General features: G+C 44.7%; 1 protein-coding gene across 2 annotated transcripts in view; it reads right to left on the bottom strand.

The window, feature by feature from the left end:
* Positions 1–342: 342 nt before the first annotated feature.
* LOC108922607 (multiple epidermal growth factor-like domains protein 9) overlaps positions 343–18,220 on the bottom strand; it is a 59,702-nt gene continuing 41,824 nt past the window's right edge. For both annotated transcript variants that reach the window (XM_018732830.2, XM_029253043.1), the window contains exons 3-6: positions 15,611–15,750; positions 10,461–10,610; positions 1,096–1,365; positions 343–988 (exon numbers count right to left, since the gene is read on the bottom strand). In XM_018732830.2, the coding sequence (XP_018588346.2) occupies positions 378–988; positions 1,096–1,365; positions 10,461–10,610; positions 15,611–15,750 (1,171 nt within the window). In that variant the 3' untranslated portion in view covers positions 343–377. The remainder of the gene's footprint in view (positions 989–1,095; positions 1,366–10,460; positions 10,611–15,610; positions 15,751–18,220) is intronic.

Here is an 18,220-nt window from a genome sequence, read left to right on the forward strand (position 1 = left end):
CCCCACTCAATGTTTATTGCCGTTTTCCCCTTAATTAAAAGTTCAAAGTTCTGAAGTAGACAATCATGGATGAGGGTCCAAAGGAGAAGCAGAGGACATTCTTCTTTCTGCTCCATGTGCGCGATTCACTGTGGAGGGTGAAAGTAGCTCTGCCGTTTATTCATGTGCGTACTCGCAGACCACCCCACCCCAGCGTAGGGCAGGATGATCATAACCCCACTCACTTTTGACCTGCTCATTCCATGAAATTGCTCATGTGCAAACATATCACCTATTCCACTACCCACTGTGTAAGCCTAGCCAGGGCGTGGCCTACGGAGGTGTGCACGAAGAGTGGTTGGGGTTTGTAAAAGGAGCGGGTGTAGTCGACAGGTATGCTATGCCTTGTACATGTTCGCGGGGCTGCTAAGAGCGAGCTGGCCGCTGGGGGCCACCTCACCGCCCTCTCCCTCCAGCAGGCCGGAGACATCTGCATTGGGCAGACTGTCATGGTAGCTGCTGAAGCTGATGTTGTCCTCCTTGAGCTCAATGGTCCAAAAAGGGGCATTCAGCTTGCGGTTCCGGTACTCGCGGTACATGTAGACAGCGGCAGCGACGCCCATGAGCAGCACAACAGCCACGATGATCACAGCCAGGATGATGATGTTGAATTGGGCCCAGGAGATGGCGGCCTCAGCGGCTGTTGTGTTGTCTGTGGGGCTGCCCAGGCTGTTGCTCAAAGTTGTGGTCATGGTTGTGGTTGGGGCTGTGGATGTGGTTACAGTGATGGTCGGGGTTATTGATGTTGATGTAAATACAGTTGGGGTCGTGGAAGGGATCGTGCTTTGGGTCACGGTTACGGTTGTACTCGTGATTAGCGGGGTAGTGGACTCTGTGGAGTTGTTGGGGGTGCTGCTTGCCAAGCTGCTATTAGTGGATGGAGTCACGCTGATAGTCGCCACTGTCATTGCCTCCATAGTGTTTTCTGGAAAGGGGAGGAGCCTCACTTCTGAAAGGCAGAAGGTGTTTGGGTTCAGAATTTGTTCATGTAACAAGATTTAAATCAGCAAAGAAAATCCAACTGTAATCCACCAGTCCACCCAGCACCTGCCTCACCTGTTTGGAAGCAGCCTTTGCCCAGGGCATTGCCAAAGTAGCCGGGGGCACAGTACTCGCACCGGGGGCCAGCTGTGTGGTTGGTGCACCTCAGGCAGTTGCCGGTGACTGGGTCACAAAGACGTGGGAATGACAGGGGGTCTGCATTGTCACTGCAGTTACAAGGTAGGCATACGCCTGCTGACATGTAGAAGCCATCTGCACAGTGGTTGCAGTTGGTGCCGTTGTAGCCTGCTTTACATTTGTCACACACTGGGAGGCCGCTGGCTTCTGTAACGGCAAAGAAACAACTGCTCAGTTATGTGTCGCCAAGATGCTGCAGAAATACGTTCAGTCATGACACACGTGCTGAAACTACACTCCTTAACGCAACAACTGCAGAGCACAAGGTGAAAATATAACTTCGGTCACAAGGTGGTGCTATAGCTTCAGAAAAAAAGGCCTAAACACCTTAACCAGCAGCAGAGAACCAATACGACCATTACAGAAGAAATGAAATTTAAATAAAGTGCTGAGATATTTTTTACCAAGCCAGCCAGCTTGATAGCAGTGAATTATAACTGATCTGGAAAAATCCCGTGAAAAATCAGCAATGACAAAAATGAACGGAAAAGCACAATTTCTACACATTTACCACTAACTAATAACTTATCTGACTCAAACATGAGGCCATTGATGACCATTTCAGCAGTATTTTATACTTAGTCATAAATCTCCACTTTTCACCAGTCACTTTTAATTATTATTTATTGTTTCATTTCAGGGGGTGCGGTGGCGCAGTGGGTTGGACCGGGTCCTGCTCTCCGGTGGGTCTGGGGTTTGAGTCCCACTTGGGGTGCCTTGTGACAGACTGGCATCCTGTCCTGGGTGTGTCCCCTCCAGCCTTATGCCCTGTGTTGCCAGGTTGGGCTCTGGCTCCCCGTGACCCCAAATGGGACAAGCGGTTCAGATTGTGTGTGTGTGTCATTTCATTTATTGTTTCATTTAAGGATTACGGAGCAGGGTTTTGAAACTCTATCTTTCAGTTGCAAGGCAACAGCTCTAAACACTATACCATCTGCTGCCTCAGGGCTGACAATCAAACTCTATGGAAGTGACCGTTCAGACCAGTGTCTGTGAGAGTGGTCATGGCACTTTGGCCTTCGCTGTTGGCCTGCGATTTGGCATGGTTGGTAGGAAAGTAGTGCAGCATTGCTTTGTTTTCAGTGTTCCCATTTGAAGGCCCTTGCCTGGGACAGGTACTCTGGAGATAATCATTTTGACCCTCTTGGAGTGTGTTCCTCAGTCAGCGTGGGAAAGAACATATAAACAGCTTGGACCACATTTAAACACAGGGTTTGATAGAAGCATGTGTAATACCACATTTTTACCCCAAAAATAGGATTATACCCCAACACAATGTAATCGCTTCCAAGAAAATCCGATTAACGACAGAATTTCCTGAAAGGACCATTTGATTTCGGCAGGATTTGGATTACGTTGCCTCCGAAAAGCACAGCGAAACAATGTCCGATGGGGCTAAAAAAGTGGAGTATGAAAGAAATGAGCCCAGTGAAAGAAAGGAAAATAACATGATTGTAGTCAGAGCAGTGGGTCTTACCCAGAGTCTAAGCCAGGTGAACACATACCCAAGGCTTGGAGATCCAAACCAGGATGTGTGTGGTGATGCTCAGTAAGGAAAAACAGAGAAACCAGTAACTGGCACTTCAGATTTGAACCCCCAAGATGAAATATGTACCAGTCCTGCAAATGACTGCACTGGTCCTGATCGGTGTAGTCCCAGTGAGCGTGACACCAACGGGTCAAACATGTAACTTATCACAGAACCTCACAGTTGTATAAGCAAATAGGGCTTAAACTAAAACCCTAACAGTTTAGCCATGCAGTAGTGTAAACCTTCGTCAAAAGGGCCCTGTTTTCCTGCCATTTCACTGGATTTACACTCATAAGGAACGGATTTCAACATTCCATCCTTAGGGGCTCATTCAGTACAGTTTGCATAACATGACTCACGGAGAAAGCAGTTGTGTCACTAAAAAAATCACCTTGAACCAACAACCATTTTCATTTGCATGTTGAGAATAGCCCAGCTGCTGCACTAAGCCTCACGCAAAACTGTATCTACTTCCATACATATCCAGCTGTATCCACGGGCAACTGTAAACAACTGCAGCTGGACATGCTGAGCAGCCGTGTGACACATGGACACAGAGGTTTCCCGGGGTGTTGGGACAGACGAGCAGGAGGTGCAAGGTCAATGGCAGTCTCTCTCTACTCTCTTCCCATGTTAGACCACAGGTTGCTGAACATTCAGCCGAACAACCTGTTCTGATGGACCACTGTTACCATGGAACCAATTCAGCTTAGTTTCAGTGGTCAAAGTCAGGTGTGAGCAGTCCAAGAGCAGTAGAACTTTCCAGATTGCTCTCCTTCACAGCTGGAGTCAGATAAATAAGATAAATAAGTGTGTGCCTGATATTTAAGCAATTTTGAAAATTTGGGTCTAAAGCCTGGATTTAATGGTGTCCAAACCAGTCATTTTGAGCATTGTTTCAAATTAGATTTTTTCAGTGTTAATGAGGCATAAATTTAGCATATTTGGTTATTTTTTTCTGTAATACTCATTGTAATCCTTATAATATCAATTCAGAGCAACCACCTTACTTAAGGTTACAGCAGCAAGTGGCAGGATTTGAATCCAAGTTGTTCACATGCAAGGTGACAGCTCTAACCACTTTCCCATCCACTCATCTTTACTACTTTTAGTACCACAGTGGGACTCTTAATGGCACTTGCACAAGCAACCTTCTGGTTGAACTGCCAGTTCCTTAGCCACCTTGCCACCTGAGGCATCATCTGCTTTAGTTTACAGTGATCAGATGTGTAATGTGTCAGTGGCAGTGGTGGAAATGTGTGCACACAAACACACACGAATGCAATATCCAACAAGGGCTCCTTTACTGGACATGTGCCCATGACCACCATGCCTACCTGTTAGTGGTTATGTAGGAGGTGCGAAAGGGGGAAGAGAGGCAAACATAATCTAAATTTTGCCGGCCATAATCATGTAAATTGCTCTCCAGTACTGTTGGGTGTGGAAAAATAAATGAGTGAAAAATAACGTCTCTTTCCATAACAGCACTGCTTAATGATAGAGATAAAACAGTAAATGGAATAGCACACAGCATAAAACACACCTTACTGCATGTGTCCATTCCAATGAGTGCTGACATGTTTCTGTCCATATCAGCAAATCTGCAAATGAGTTATTTCTTTATTCCAGAGTTTCCACAGTAGAGGATAATCCAGCCCAGGCGAGGCGGTGCATGAACACCCTCATGGCTCAGACTCAGTTATGCAACAATATGGAGAGGTGGCAGAACATGTGGGATTTGCATTAGAGAATGTTCCAGAGGTTAGGCGGTGAGCGGTGCGTTGAAAAGCAAGGTGGGGAGCTGGAACCATTTCAGAAGAAATGCTAACAGACTGTGAATGAGGAAACTTGTTTTTTTTTGGACCTGGTCGGCATGTCAACACAGGCCTCACACATTGGTTCTGGGTGCACAGAGACAGAAACCATCTGTTGTATAGGCAGCAGGTGGAGTAGTGGTGAGAGCCATTGTCTTCCCATTGAAGGACCCAAATTTGAATCCCATCACCTGCTATAGTGCCCTTGATCAAGGTATTTACCCTAAATTCAAACACTTAAAATTACTCAGCTGTATAAATGGGTACATCATTGCATGTACTTTAGTGTAAAAAACAGGATAATGCATCTTGAAGACAAGCATCACATAGAGATAAATGTATCTCAGCTTTCAGGGCAGCTTTGTACAAAAGTAACTACGTGGGAAAAAAGTAGCACAGTCAGTAAGTTCTGGCCACTGTTTGCCGCTGCTTTACAGGAATGCCACATGGCAGTCTGTCATACAACTTATTGATTGTACCACATGCAAATACAGCAACAGTCAACAGTACTGAAATGCAGAGACACATAGCCAGCCAATATTCTCTTACATTTCAAAACATTTTATAAAAAGCATCATTTTCCATTTTGACATATATTTTTGTTCGATAAAGACTGACGGACCACACAGAGTGACGTTTCTCACATGCGGGTGAGAAATGCTGCTCATTCCAAGGTAAAACAGATTATTATTATTACTATTATTATTATTATTATTATTATTATTATTATTATTATTATTCATTTCAGTATGTCTCTCTAACATGGCACATTAGCAGATGTTGTCTGGGTGGTCTGTTATACTCACATTTCGCTGACTCTGTAGTGGGAAACCAGGCAAATTTATATTCCACAAAGTCACAGAAGACAGTTTTGTGAATGAACTGTAGGCCATCATGTGGACACTATATCTTTCTGGCTGACAGGTGATTTACCGGTCATGTAGCCAGAAAGTGATGCAGGTTTGAAGAATGCTGTTTTCCATTTCTAGACTGTGACAATACACCTTCCCCTCTACAGACCAAACTGGTGTAACCAAACTAACCTGCACCAGCATGTACTAGTCTTAACCTGATTTGTACTGTCCTGTACTGTCTGGTACTGTCTGGTACTGACCTGTACTCTCCTGTACTGACAGTTTATACCAACCCATATCAGTCTATATGAACCTGTTACAACCTTGACCAACCTGTCCCAAAAGCCCCACTCTCTCTTCACAAGATTGTTAAGAACGAATAACTTAATCACTTGGGGCTTAAACCGACTCTAGACTTTTTGCCATCTTCTCATCCCTTCTGTGTCCTCCACCACTTCCTCCTCCTTCTTCTCTCATTGCTGATGACTCTGCTTTGTTTTTCAGAGACAAAGTCAAAGCAATCACTCAGCAAGTTCTCAGCATCACCCTGCCTGGCTCATGCTGGACCTCCCTGCGAAGCTATGCTCTCCAAATTCAAGCCGCCCTCCGAATCTGAAATCTCCGACCTGATATCGCACAGAGCCACCACCTGCTTGCTTGATCCGATCCCATCATCACTCCTACAGAACACTTCCTTGCAACTCTCCACCTTCATCTGTAAAATTATCAACTCCTCGCTGTCCTCTGGCTGTTTCCCAGCTGCCTTCACTGCTCTCATTTCATCTCTGTTAAAGAAACCCTCCCTGGATCCCAATTTGGTCCAAAACTACAGACCAGTCTCCTTCCTCTCCTTCCTGTCTAAAACTCTAGAGCGGTGGCCTGTGATCAACTGTCTAATTTCTTCATCCGGAACCATCTCCTCGATGGTTATCAGTCTGGTTTCAAAGTTAGTCACTCCACTGAGATGGCCCTTCTGGTAGTGTCTGATGCTCTCCAGTCGACTAGAGCTGCCTCCCTCTCCTCTGTCCTCATCCTCCTCAATCTGTCTGCAGCATTTGACACTGTCATCCACCGGATTCTCCTCTCCTCTCTTTGTCACCTTGGGATCAATCAAAGGAGCAGCACTAAAATGGTTTGAGTCCTACGTATCTGAGAGTTCCTATCAAGTGGTCTGGTGGAGCTCCCATTCTTCTCTTCTGCCTCTCTCAATCGGTGTCCCATAGGGCTCAGTACTAGGTCCTCTTCTCAATCTACACCTCCTCTCTCGACCCAGTCATAGCCTCCCATAGATTCAGATACCACTGCTATGCTGATGATACGCAGCTCTTCCTTTCCTTTCCACCTGGAGCATGAGACATTTCTGCATACATTGCTGCCTGCCTGTCAGACATCTCTGTATGGACGTCTGATCACCACCTCCAACTCAATCTCTCCAAAACAGAGATTCTTCACCTCCCAGCTGGCCTGTCCTGCTGTCACGATCTATCGATCAAACTGGACAACTCACTCATTTTGCCTAGCTCCTTGGCTAAGAGTCTGGGAGTGACATAGACCTGAGTCAATCTTTCTCTCAGCACATTGAAGCCACAACCCGGACCTGCAGATACATCCTGCATAATATCCGCAGGATCTGTCCTTAATCACAACTGACTCTGCCCAACTACTTGTCCAGGCCATGGTGACATCCTGTCTAGACTACTGCAACTCCCTTGTGTGGCCTTCCCGCTACTGCCATCAAACCTCTGCAGCTGATATAGAACGCTGCTGCACAAGTTGTGTTTGATTTGTCAAAGTGTTCCCATGTCTCTCCTCTACTTGTTTCTATGCATTGGCTTCCTATAGCTGCCCGGATCAAATGTAAGACCCTGGTTATTGTCTACAGATGCATCAATAGAACTGCTCCCAGCTATTTACAAGACTTGATCAACCGCTACACCCCAGCCAGACCCCCTCTCTCGTCTACTTCTGCTTGCTTGGTGGTCCCGCGCACGAAAAGTAGAGCACAGAGATTCTCGGTTCTGGCTCCGTTGTGGTGGAACGACCTTCCCCTCTCACTCAGAACTGCAGAAACTCTGTCTGCATTCCAGAAGGATCTGAAAACTCACCTCTTCCGGACTCACTTTGCCCAAGATCCCTCCAGCTCATGTATGGTGTAAATGTTCATGCACCGTAACTGCCACACCCACGCCGCCGAGCCAACGCGGAACACCTGGGGCATGGCAGAGACTGATGCATAAAAGGCAGTGTCAGTCCTGGAGCTGACGTGGAACCTTGTTCAGCCTTGTAGCTTGTGACCTCCTTACCGATACTCTACTCCTCCCTGATCCCTGAGTCCTTTCCCTGTCCCGTAATCCCAGTCCTTAGTCCTCGTACCTCCTTATGATCATCAACCTCTTGCCTGTGTACCGACCTTGCCTTTTGGATTGTCCCTGTAACAACGTTTGAAGACCTCTTTCCTGTCATGTGACAAAGTCTCTCAGATTTCCCTGAATAAAACACGAATTCCACTCTGCACTTGGGTCCGCCACTTCCTTCCGGAACCAGCCATGACAGTAACTTTATGATCATCCCCAGATAAGCCTTTACACAGCTGCTACTCCTGCATTGTATGTAAATGTTTGTGTACCTTAGAAAAAAAAAAAATTCTGCACTTTATGTACCTACTCAAGCGATGAACATCAGTGCATCAAGTGGAAAGTAACAAACTAGGTTTACTTAAGAATCACATGTCTGCAGCTATGTCTCTTTCTCTTAATGTAATGCACAAATTCTATTTTTGTTGAGATGTACGTCGCTTTGGAGAAAAACATCTGCTAAATGAATAAACGCAAATGTAATGTAGATGTAAATTAATAAGTGAAAACTGTTTTTTGTTAAAAAACCATTAATGCATAAAAGAAGAGCAACCCCAAGAGACCATTAAGAAGAACAACAGAAAATGTAATTAAAGACCCAAGAACCTCAGTCAGTTGCCTTAGTGAGATGACTTGGCAAGAGAGGACTGGCAGCTCTCTTAAAAGAGCCACTCATTTCTGTCTGGGATGTTTAACAGACAAAAGCAGAAGACCCCAGAGCCTTAAACCAGGCTTGGTGGGGGGTCTCCACACGATTCTGCCTAGGGTGGTCTTATTTGGACCTTCTTTTCTCTGGGCCTGCTGTCAGGATCCCAACGGTCCTGGCTACCAAGAGATAGAAAGAAAAATGAATTAATTTAACACCTCTCAGAGGCCCTCCGTATGCAAATTAGCATTTTTTTTTTTAGGCTGTGCCCATGTCTCAGTTAATAAATGAGCAACTAAGAGAGGCATCAGGACTTCTTGGTACATCAGAGGTGTGTCAGGATGACCGTGGGATGGTTGATGTTGAGATACCTCAGGTATGGAGCCCTAACCAGCTCCATCGGCCTGGTAACCCATACCATACGGCATACCTGAAGAGAAGATGCAGATCCATTTCTTTGAGCATATATTTGTCACCGTGGAAACGATGCATAGAGCCAAGGAGCGATTTAGTGTGCTATAAATCTGGCAGTGTGAGAGTGAAGGAACACAAACCGGAAGTGGACCTGTGTTCTCTTTGACCTGTGATATGTGCGTGTTAAATTGTGCATGTGTGGTGTGTGTGGAGGGTGCGTGTGGTCAACCACATTACCCACAATCCACCAGGTTCCAAGCAACACCGGCTCTGATGTCTTTCCCTCACTTATCACCGTTGCCAGGGCAACCTCTCCCTCAAGATTATATCTCCACCCCCAACCTCTCCATCTCTCTCCGTTCTATTTTTCTGCCACTTAGCCACTACACACACATACACGCGCACACATGCATACCCCTGGCTGCTCTGGTATGATTCTTTTTTTCTAACTTTCATTTGCTTTCCAACATTTATACAACCCGGAGCCTGCATCCATTGCCTGCTGGTCATCTGATCAAATGGTCACCTGCCTGTGGGAATCTTTCTAACCTTTCACTGAACAAAAAGGGGCAGTGCAGAACTCTAACCCACTCTCTTTCTGATAATCTAACATTTCATATGAGCTCCAAGGAGTCATTCATTTTCAGTGATCAGTGATCAATGATCTTCAGTTATTGAATGACTGATATTTGTGATCTAAAACATGCAAAGGCATCATTTAGTCAGTCTCATTCATGTCCAGCCAATCACTTTTTCCAGTTTTGAACTTTAAGGTCAGCAGGTGACATAGCAATTACAGCAGACACCGTGCAATCAAAGGACCCAGGTTTAAATCCACACTCCTGTTATAGTATTATTGATGAAGGTGCTTACCGTGAATTGGCACAGTAAAAATTAGCCAGTTGTATCAATGGATAAGTACTAATAAATAAATGCTCTGACACAATGTCACTTCAATAGGATTCAATTAAAGATAACTATTTGCCCTTAACAACAACTTTGAGTCACTCTGACAGTAATGCCATTATGCAGATGAAGCCTGAGTCTCCCTACACACCTCTGGGTGTGTTTCCATGACAATGACCTCTAACCCCTCCCACTCTAACAGCTGGATGCCCAACAGGTGTACCAGTACAGAGGGCCAATCATAATCTTACAACACATGGGTACCCTGATTGGTTGTTCATGTCTCAAACACCAGAGAAGAAAAGTCTGTACAAAAACACTCTTTAAATCATAGCACTTAGTAAAGCTGAAGTACAGTGTTGAATTAAAAAAAGGGAAAAAAACTTCGGCAGCAGGTGGCGTAATTGTTAGGGCTGTCACTTTACAACATGAAGATCCTTGACTTCAAGATCCTTGAGTTCAAATCCAGCTCCTGCTGTAGTACCCTTGATGAAAGCACTTACCCTGATTGATACAGTAAAGATACCCTGCTGAATAAGTCCTTTACTCTTCATCAAGGTACTTACTGTAATTAACACAGTGAGAAAATCGCTGTATATCATGGGTTGTAAGTCATGATGGAAAAAGGAGACCTAGGGAAATGACCAGCCCCGGTATCTGACCAACTGAACACAGGATCCCATGCTCCTTGGCTGGCTTTATCATTCACGGATGAGAACTCACCAAAATGGCAGCTGCCTGTGGAGGTGAGGGTCGAGCAGGGACACGGAAGGCAGTTGTTCGTCTGGGCAGCACCAGGTCCGCGGTAGAAACCTGGTTTGCATTCCTCGCAAGCCGGGCCTTGTGTGTTCCCTTGGCACTCCAGGCAGATGCCTGTCAGAAAAGAACAGAAGAGAAAAAAATATAAGAACTCTATATTCAGTATGAAGTTTGCTTCCCGTTCCCTTTAGCAAGAACAAATCCCTTGAATAAAAAGGGTCTGCATCATAAATTAAACATCGAAGAAAAGTGCTTTTTTTCTTTTGTAGGTTAAGAATTTTCAGATGCAAAGCTTTTTATCAGTTTATTTTTTTTTAAATCTGCTTGTCTATTTTCCAAAGATTTGGTTCTCGGCAAGTGATAGCGAGCTGTTTTTGCGTGCTAAGCCAGTGGGTAGCAGTAATGTATACCCCAAACAGAATGGGACTATGGTAGTTTGTCAAGACAAATTACATTTACTTTTAGTCACTATAAATTCGTATAACTTATACTATAGAACTACTATACAATAATTTTAAAATGAATGTAGCTCCATGTTTTAAAAAAGTCAGATTAAAAAGTTTTACAAAGTGTTTCCTACTTATTATAGATTAGCAGAGCTTTTTCAAAGAACATAACAAGTAAATACGTTGAGGTACATCTGTATTATTAAGCTTTTAGTAGTTGTGGCAGGGGATGTGGTGGCACAACAGGTTTGACTAGTGCCTGCTGTGTAGCAGATCTGGGGTTTGAGCCCTGCTTTGTGTGCCTTGCAGCAGACTGGTGTCCAGTCCAGGGTGTGTCCCCTCCACCTTGGGCCTGGTGCTGCTGGGTCAGGCTCCGGCTCGCCATGACCCTGCTTGGGACAAGCGATTGTAGACATTGGGTTGGTTGTGGCTTAACTATAAAAGTGACCCAGGTTGCAGCTGTGTTTCTAAACTAATGAACCACTTTACTGGCAAAGTCACAATGGAAACCAGCTCTCCAACCTACTGGAACTCATGTCATATTCATAGGTAGTTGAATGGAAAAGCTTGAACTGATGGTGTCACACCTCTGTTTTTAACTGATACGCCCTTGACTGAAACATTTTGAACAGTTCAAGTAAAATGATCCAGAGGGGTACATGGGGCATCATGTGGCACAGAGCTGTCACCATCCTGTTAAAAGGAGCTTGGTTCAAATACCAACTCCTTGATCAAGGTACTTACCCTCAACTGGTAGAGTAAAAATTTCCCATTTGCATAAATGAGTAAATCAGAGTAAGTAGATTAACACTGTCAGCTGGTCTGGAGAAAAGTTAGACAAATGAGTAAATGCAACATCACCTCTGAAAAGGAGCAAAAATGGACCTCATTAACACAAATGGTTAACGATGGAGCTGTTGCTCAGTTTTCACAACATACTCATCCTCATTAGCATCAGCAATGAAACGGCACTGGAATAAAGTCGAAATGCCAACGAGAGATCAATATGGAACCATTACTGCAGAGCAAAAGCTTTCTAGGAGATACGGTCCATCGACACTCAATTCATCAGCCAAGCATTAACCGCCTGGCAAAGAAAGGGGGGGAACTAGGAAATCACTGGGAGATGGTAGGCCAGCTGGGGGGGAACTACAGGAGGGGGCCTTTGGGGGCCCTGTGTGTTTGCGTGCGTGTGTGGATGTGCACCCTCTGGCGTGTCCATGGCCACGTCCCACCTATGCTTCCACACAATGAGGAGAGACAGAAGAGGGGTCCTTTGGGGTGGCATGAGCAACCATCTGTATCTGGCTCCCCATCACCGGACAACTGAAAACAGTGCCCTTTGTCTCCTGCTCACCAGGACACATCCATCAAAAACAAGCACAAGTCACATGGTATAACACTACACACCACACCCTGTCACGAGCCCAATAACAGGTGTCTTCGCCTGTTCTGCAGACACACAACTGTGCACCTGTTTGACGAATTTGTAGATTTCATACCAAGACATTAGCATTTCAACACAAAGCAGAGCTTTAATCGTTCTGTGGAAGGACCACAATCAATGCACGCTGACGGACAGGCCATTGCTTCAAAATGAACTATTTAAAAGTGACCAGCCAGTGGTGGTGGGGTTAGAGTCATTACTTTGCCACTGAAGAAACTTAGTTGGAATCCCTGGTCCTGAACCGATACAGTCAAATCTACCCTGCTGTATAAATGGGTAAATCACTATGCCTCAGTATACAAAGCTACCATTGTAAGTTGCTTTAGAAAAAGCAAATGAGTCAAATGACCAGTGCATCGCAGTATTAGTTTAATATGGCACGGTGACACAGTGAGTAGCGCTGCTGTCTCACAGTGCCTGGATGGTGCAAGAGAACATGGGTTCAATCCTATCGCAGTCTGTGTGCAGTTTGCATGTTCTCCCCGTGTCTACCTGGGTGCTCTGGTTTCCTCCCACAGTTCAAAGATATGCTGTTCAGGTTCACTCATAATGTGTGAATGTGTTCCACTGATATATAGATGAGTGACCCATTGTAAGTAGTGTATCTAGCAGTGTAAGTCACCTTGGTGAATAAGGTGTGTGGGCTGATAACACTACATAGAGTTCACTGGAAGTCCTTTGGAGAAAAGTGTCTGATAAATAAATGTAAATATATTTTGAAGAATTTTGTAAAAAATTCAGAAGAGAAAACATGGTTAATCAGTGAAATGACACCTAAATAGTAAAAAAAAAAAAAAAACATCACTTAATTATATTTAAAGTGATCTTCGGACACCCAACTCTAAATACGTAATTTTTTTTTTCACATGCAGAACTGGCAGCATATTCTTGGCAGCACCATTCTCCTTCTCAATAGCATCATCTGTCCTTCTCCCGAGCAGTAGGATATTGAACAATAAGACATTTTATTCACGTATAACAAGATTACTGATATCTCTAAATGATTTTTAAAAAACCTCATGTATGATAAATTGGAATGAGTGGTCAGTGACATGACTGGACTACCCTCCCCCATTAGTCTGGACATACAAGAAGGAGCTGTAAATACAGGTAGTCTTATAATAGAGTTCCATTCTAATGACCTTGTTGTCAACTTCATCATTACACTGCAAACCCACTCATACTGTATTATACTGTCTGCATCTAAGTCTCTGTTTCTGCTGATGTAATGCAGACATTGTATTTTCTGTGAGATGTACGTTGCTTTGGAGAAAAGCGTCTGCTAAATGAATAACTGTAAATGTAAATGTAATGAGTGGGGGTGCGGTGGCGCAGTGGGTTGGACCGCAGTCCTACTCTCCGGTGGGTCTGGGGTTCGAGTCCCGCTTGGGGTGCCTTGCGACGGACTGGCGTCCCGTCCTGGGTGTGTCCCCTTCCCCCACCGGCCTTACGCCCTGTGTTACCGGGTAGGCTCCGGTTCCCCGTGACCCCGTATGGGACAAGCGGTTCTGAAAATGTGTGTGTGTGTGTGTGTGTGTGTGTGTAAATGTAATTATATAAACAGTATAAGGATATACAAGCAATTAACATGTGTGAATGCTACATTGTGAAATAGGGCTTTGGTACATTTTTTCACAGATTCCATTATTCAGGCTAAAATAATACTAAAACAAAATAATAACATAAATACAGTAATTATATTTCTATGCTGCACTATTATTTTAATTCCTAAATCTGCATTCTTTTGCTTTTTCTTTTCTGCACCACCAGAACAATCACATTTTTTCCATTTGCTAGCCAGTTTAAATTAAAAGTAACTTGACAACAATCACAAAAACAAAACATCCTGAAAATAAAAACTGTTTTTGAAAATAAAATGAATTTTGAAAAAAATGAAAACAAATCACTGATAAACACACTGACCGAGTCAACAACAAATACGGTGCCTTATCACAAAACAGATGGAGTGGTCCTTTGCAGATATTACAACCAAACACTGGGACTCGAAAATGATATAATAACGTTAATTGGAGGGGTATCGTGGGTCCAGGTGGTTCTAAGTTGTGTATATCATAAGCGGAAGATCACCTGTAATAATAAAAGGAGATCAGCCATCCTTTACTGTAATTTTCAGCCACCTGCCTGTTTCCACATCCCTCTGATGTCCTTGGCTCCACAGGCTGCCTTCCTATATCCTGAAAAATGCACAGGTTCTGTATGTTGTCCAGGTACCCTGGGAAGGCACCAGACAGCCTGCACATGGGAAGACTTCTCCTAACATCATCGGACCCGCCTGAGGAATAATTAAGCCGCTAACAAGTTGAGGAAGTGGGGAATAATTAGAATGCTGTGCACCGCCACTTAGGATTCACCCGCAGCCTACACTGACAACAGCGACACAGAAACGAGAAACAAAGGCGCATATTACCGCGGTTAATAAGATAACTGAACCGTTAGTCAGACATTTAGGTGCCATTAGGATACCGTGGTGCAAAGCTGATCTTTCGCCTGTGCTGCACTGTCATTGCGCCCCCTGGGAGAAGAGGCGGAGAACTGAATGCTGAATGGAGAGCAAGCAGCTGTGGCCAGAGAGACAGTGGAGAAGGAAAAGCTCAGGGGAGGAAGTTCTTCCTCCTTCTGAAAACAGGTACATGTATCTGCAGTAGCACAGGGACGATGCTGTTCGGTCAGTGGACTGAAGATGGCAGTAGTTAGAGAGTTCAATACAATGTGAGGTAGGGAGCGGGAAGTAGTTGGAATGACTGGGATGAGTATGGTGCAGTATTTGGAGTGGTTAAAGCACTGTGGGGTAGGTAGGGGGCAGTAGTTGGAAAGGCTAGGATGAGTAGAGGGAAGTATTTGGAAAATCTAGGATGGGTAGGGTGCAGTATTTGGAGTGGTTAATGCATTGTGGGGTAGGTAGGGGGCAACAGTTGGAAAGATTATGATGAGTGGGGGGTAGTCGCTGGAGTGGTTAATGCAGTGTGTTGCAGGGAGCGTGCAGGAGTTGGAAAGGCTAGGATGGGTAGAGGGAAGTATTTGAAAAGGGTAGGATGGGTAGGGTGCAGTAGTTGGAGTGGTTAATGCATTGTGGGGTAGGTAAGGAGCAGGAGTTGGAAATGCTAGAATGGGTAGAGGGAAGTATTTGAAAAGGCTAGGATGGCTAAAGGGCAGTTTTTGAAGTGGTTCTATCACTGCAGGGGTAGGTGCTGTTTACTCACCAGACTGCGGGTGGCAGTAGCTCGAGTGGTTGTGACACTGGCAGGGCTGGCACCCCGTGCTACTGAAGCGGAAATAACCCGGCTGGCAGTCATCGCACTGTGGTCCATACACTCCCATCTTACACGTGCACATCCCTGAGCTGCAAAGCGGAGGAGAAGACATGGTAAAGCAACAGTGATGACAAAAATCAGTAATAATCAATCGGTGTCCGAACCCGGAAAAAATCAGTTTGGAAACTTGGTAATAATCAGTGTTTGATCCCAATCACAATTGATCAGAATTTGATCACGGTAATAAACTATCAGCGTTCAAACCCAGGAAAAATCATTGAATGACTGAAATCAGTAATAGTCAATCAGGATTCCAACAAGGCAATAATTGATCAGTGTTTGAACCCAGTAATTATCAATCAGTATTCAACCTGGTAATAATCAGTGTTCAAACCCCCCCCCCACACACACACACACTTTCTGAACCGCTTGTCCCATACAGGGTCACGGGGAACTGGAGCCTAACCCAGCAACTCAGGGTGTAGGGCTAGAGGGGGAGGGGACACACCCAGGACGGGACACCAGTCCATCACAAGGCACCCCAAGCAGGACTTGAACCCCAGACCCACTGGAGAGCAGGACCCGGTCCAACCCACTGCGCCACCGCACCCCCCATTCAAACCCCAGTAATAATCAGTTTTGGAATCCAATAATTATCAATCAGTATTCAAACCCAGGAATAACGGATCAGTGTTTGAACCAAGTAATTATTGATCGGTATTCAAACCTGGTAATCTGACACACTAATTCCCCTAAACACTGGACTGGTCCACCTGAAGGCCGAACACCAGGAACTCCAGAACCCGAACGTGGTGATGGGCAGGGCACCAGGTCTGGGCAGCAACTGCTGCATTCTGGCAAGTTTACACACAGTGCCTCCCACTACCCTCCAGATGCCACACCATGAATTATTCATCAGGGCCACAAACGCAGCACGTGACTGGGGGAGGAGCCAAATCTTCCATTCAAGAAAAAGGAGTGGGCGTGGGGGTACACGGGTATTACCGAGTGACACTGCTCAGCACAGCAAGGGTAACGCCTCAACAAGGGCCTTGCAGTATGGCTTCAGCAGGGCTACAAAAGGGGAGACCATCTTTTTTTGAAAAGTTCAGCATGGAATTTATTATTCTAAAATTAACTATTACTACTTTCATTTATTTGACCCTTTTCTCCAAAATAACTTGCACTGTGAGGTTTGTACATTAAGCCTCTTACAGTGAATAACCCATTTATAGAGCTGAGTGATTTTTGCTGTATCAGTTTAGGGTAAGTATTTTGATCAAGAGTAGTACAGCAAGAACAGGGATTTAAACCTGGCTCCTTCAAGTGCAAGGCTGTAACTACTACATCACCCACTTCTATTTAATTTAGTTTATTTTTACCTGTACAATTAGTTGCATTTTTTGAGTGAGGGCTATACCGTGGTAAAACTGAGGTGAGAGATTTGTGGCTATGCACAGTTTGCTCTTCCTTACACTGTTCACAGCACATTCAAGGCAACTACTCATACACACCCACACATCCAGCAGTTTCCATGGAAACACCCATGAGCATTCTCAACTGGCAGTTATTGGGACAGAAGGGCTAGCAGTATGCAGCATGCATACAAGAACACGCTCGATGGTACTAGTATTGTGTAAAAGATTTCTGTCAGTGTAAAAGATTTTTATGGCTGGAATTGTTGGACTGCTTGGATTTGTCACATTGACACAAAGAACATCATTGTTATTATTATTTATTAATTTAGTGGACACTTTCTCCAAAGCAACTTACAATGTTAAAGTACTTAGAATTATTGACTCATTTACACAGCTGGGTAATTTTTACTGGCACAATTTTAGGATTAAAGCTTTGCTCAAGGGTACTACAGCCAGAGGTGGGAATCAAACCTCTGACCTTAACATCTGAAGCCAGTAGCTCTTACTACTACACTACCAGCTGTCCCCATACATTCATCTAGCTGACACTCTATCTATCGAACAAATAAGTTATGATGGTAGGTTTGTACATTTAAACCCCTTACAGTGACTTACCCTTTTAAACTTCAGGGTAATTTTTTGATCATGAGTCTTTGAGCTGGAGATGGGTTTTAAACCCAAGCCCTTCAATCATCAGACAACAGTTCAAACCACTGCACCATCTGCTGGTGTCTCTTGAAGCCTGGATTGTAGCAGTAACCTCTGGGTATTCAGTTTGGCCTGAAAAATTCATGTAGCCAAAGAGAAAGACAAGACCGGTCGATAACCAAGATCAGGTGCTTTAAACTGAAAGCAGAGAATTACTTGAGATGGGAGATGCAGGCTGCAATCCCGAGGAGAATGTATCTCTGCTATGCTGTAACCAAGCCCCTAAACAGATCCAGTGAGATTATTCATCCACAAAGTGAGTCAGTGGGTTCGTTTCCTTTTATCAAAAGGTGGCTGAGAGAGGAAGCAAGAACAGAAGCGAGAACAACTACTTCCCAGGATGGCAAGGATTGGGACCATTGGATAATGGCCCTATTGCCACAAATTATACCTCTGAGCAGCTAATCTGCGGTTCCGTCCAAAGTCACAGGTT

This window comes from Scleropages formosus, chromosome 6, assembly GCF_900964775.1.
Source record: "Scleropages formosus chromosome 6, fSclFor1.1, whole genome shotgun sequence".
NCBI lineage: Eukaryota > Metazoa > Chordata > Actinopteri > Osteoglossiformes > Osteoglossidae > Scleropages > Scleropages formosus.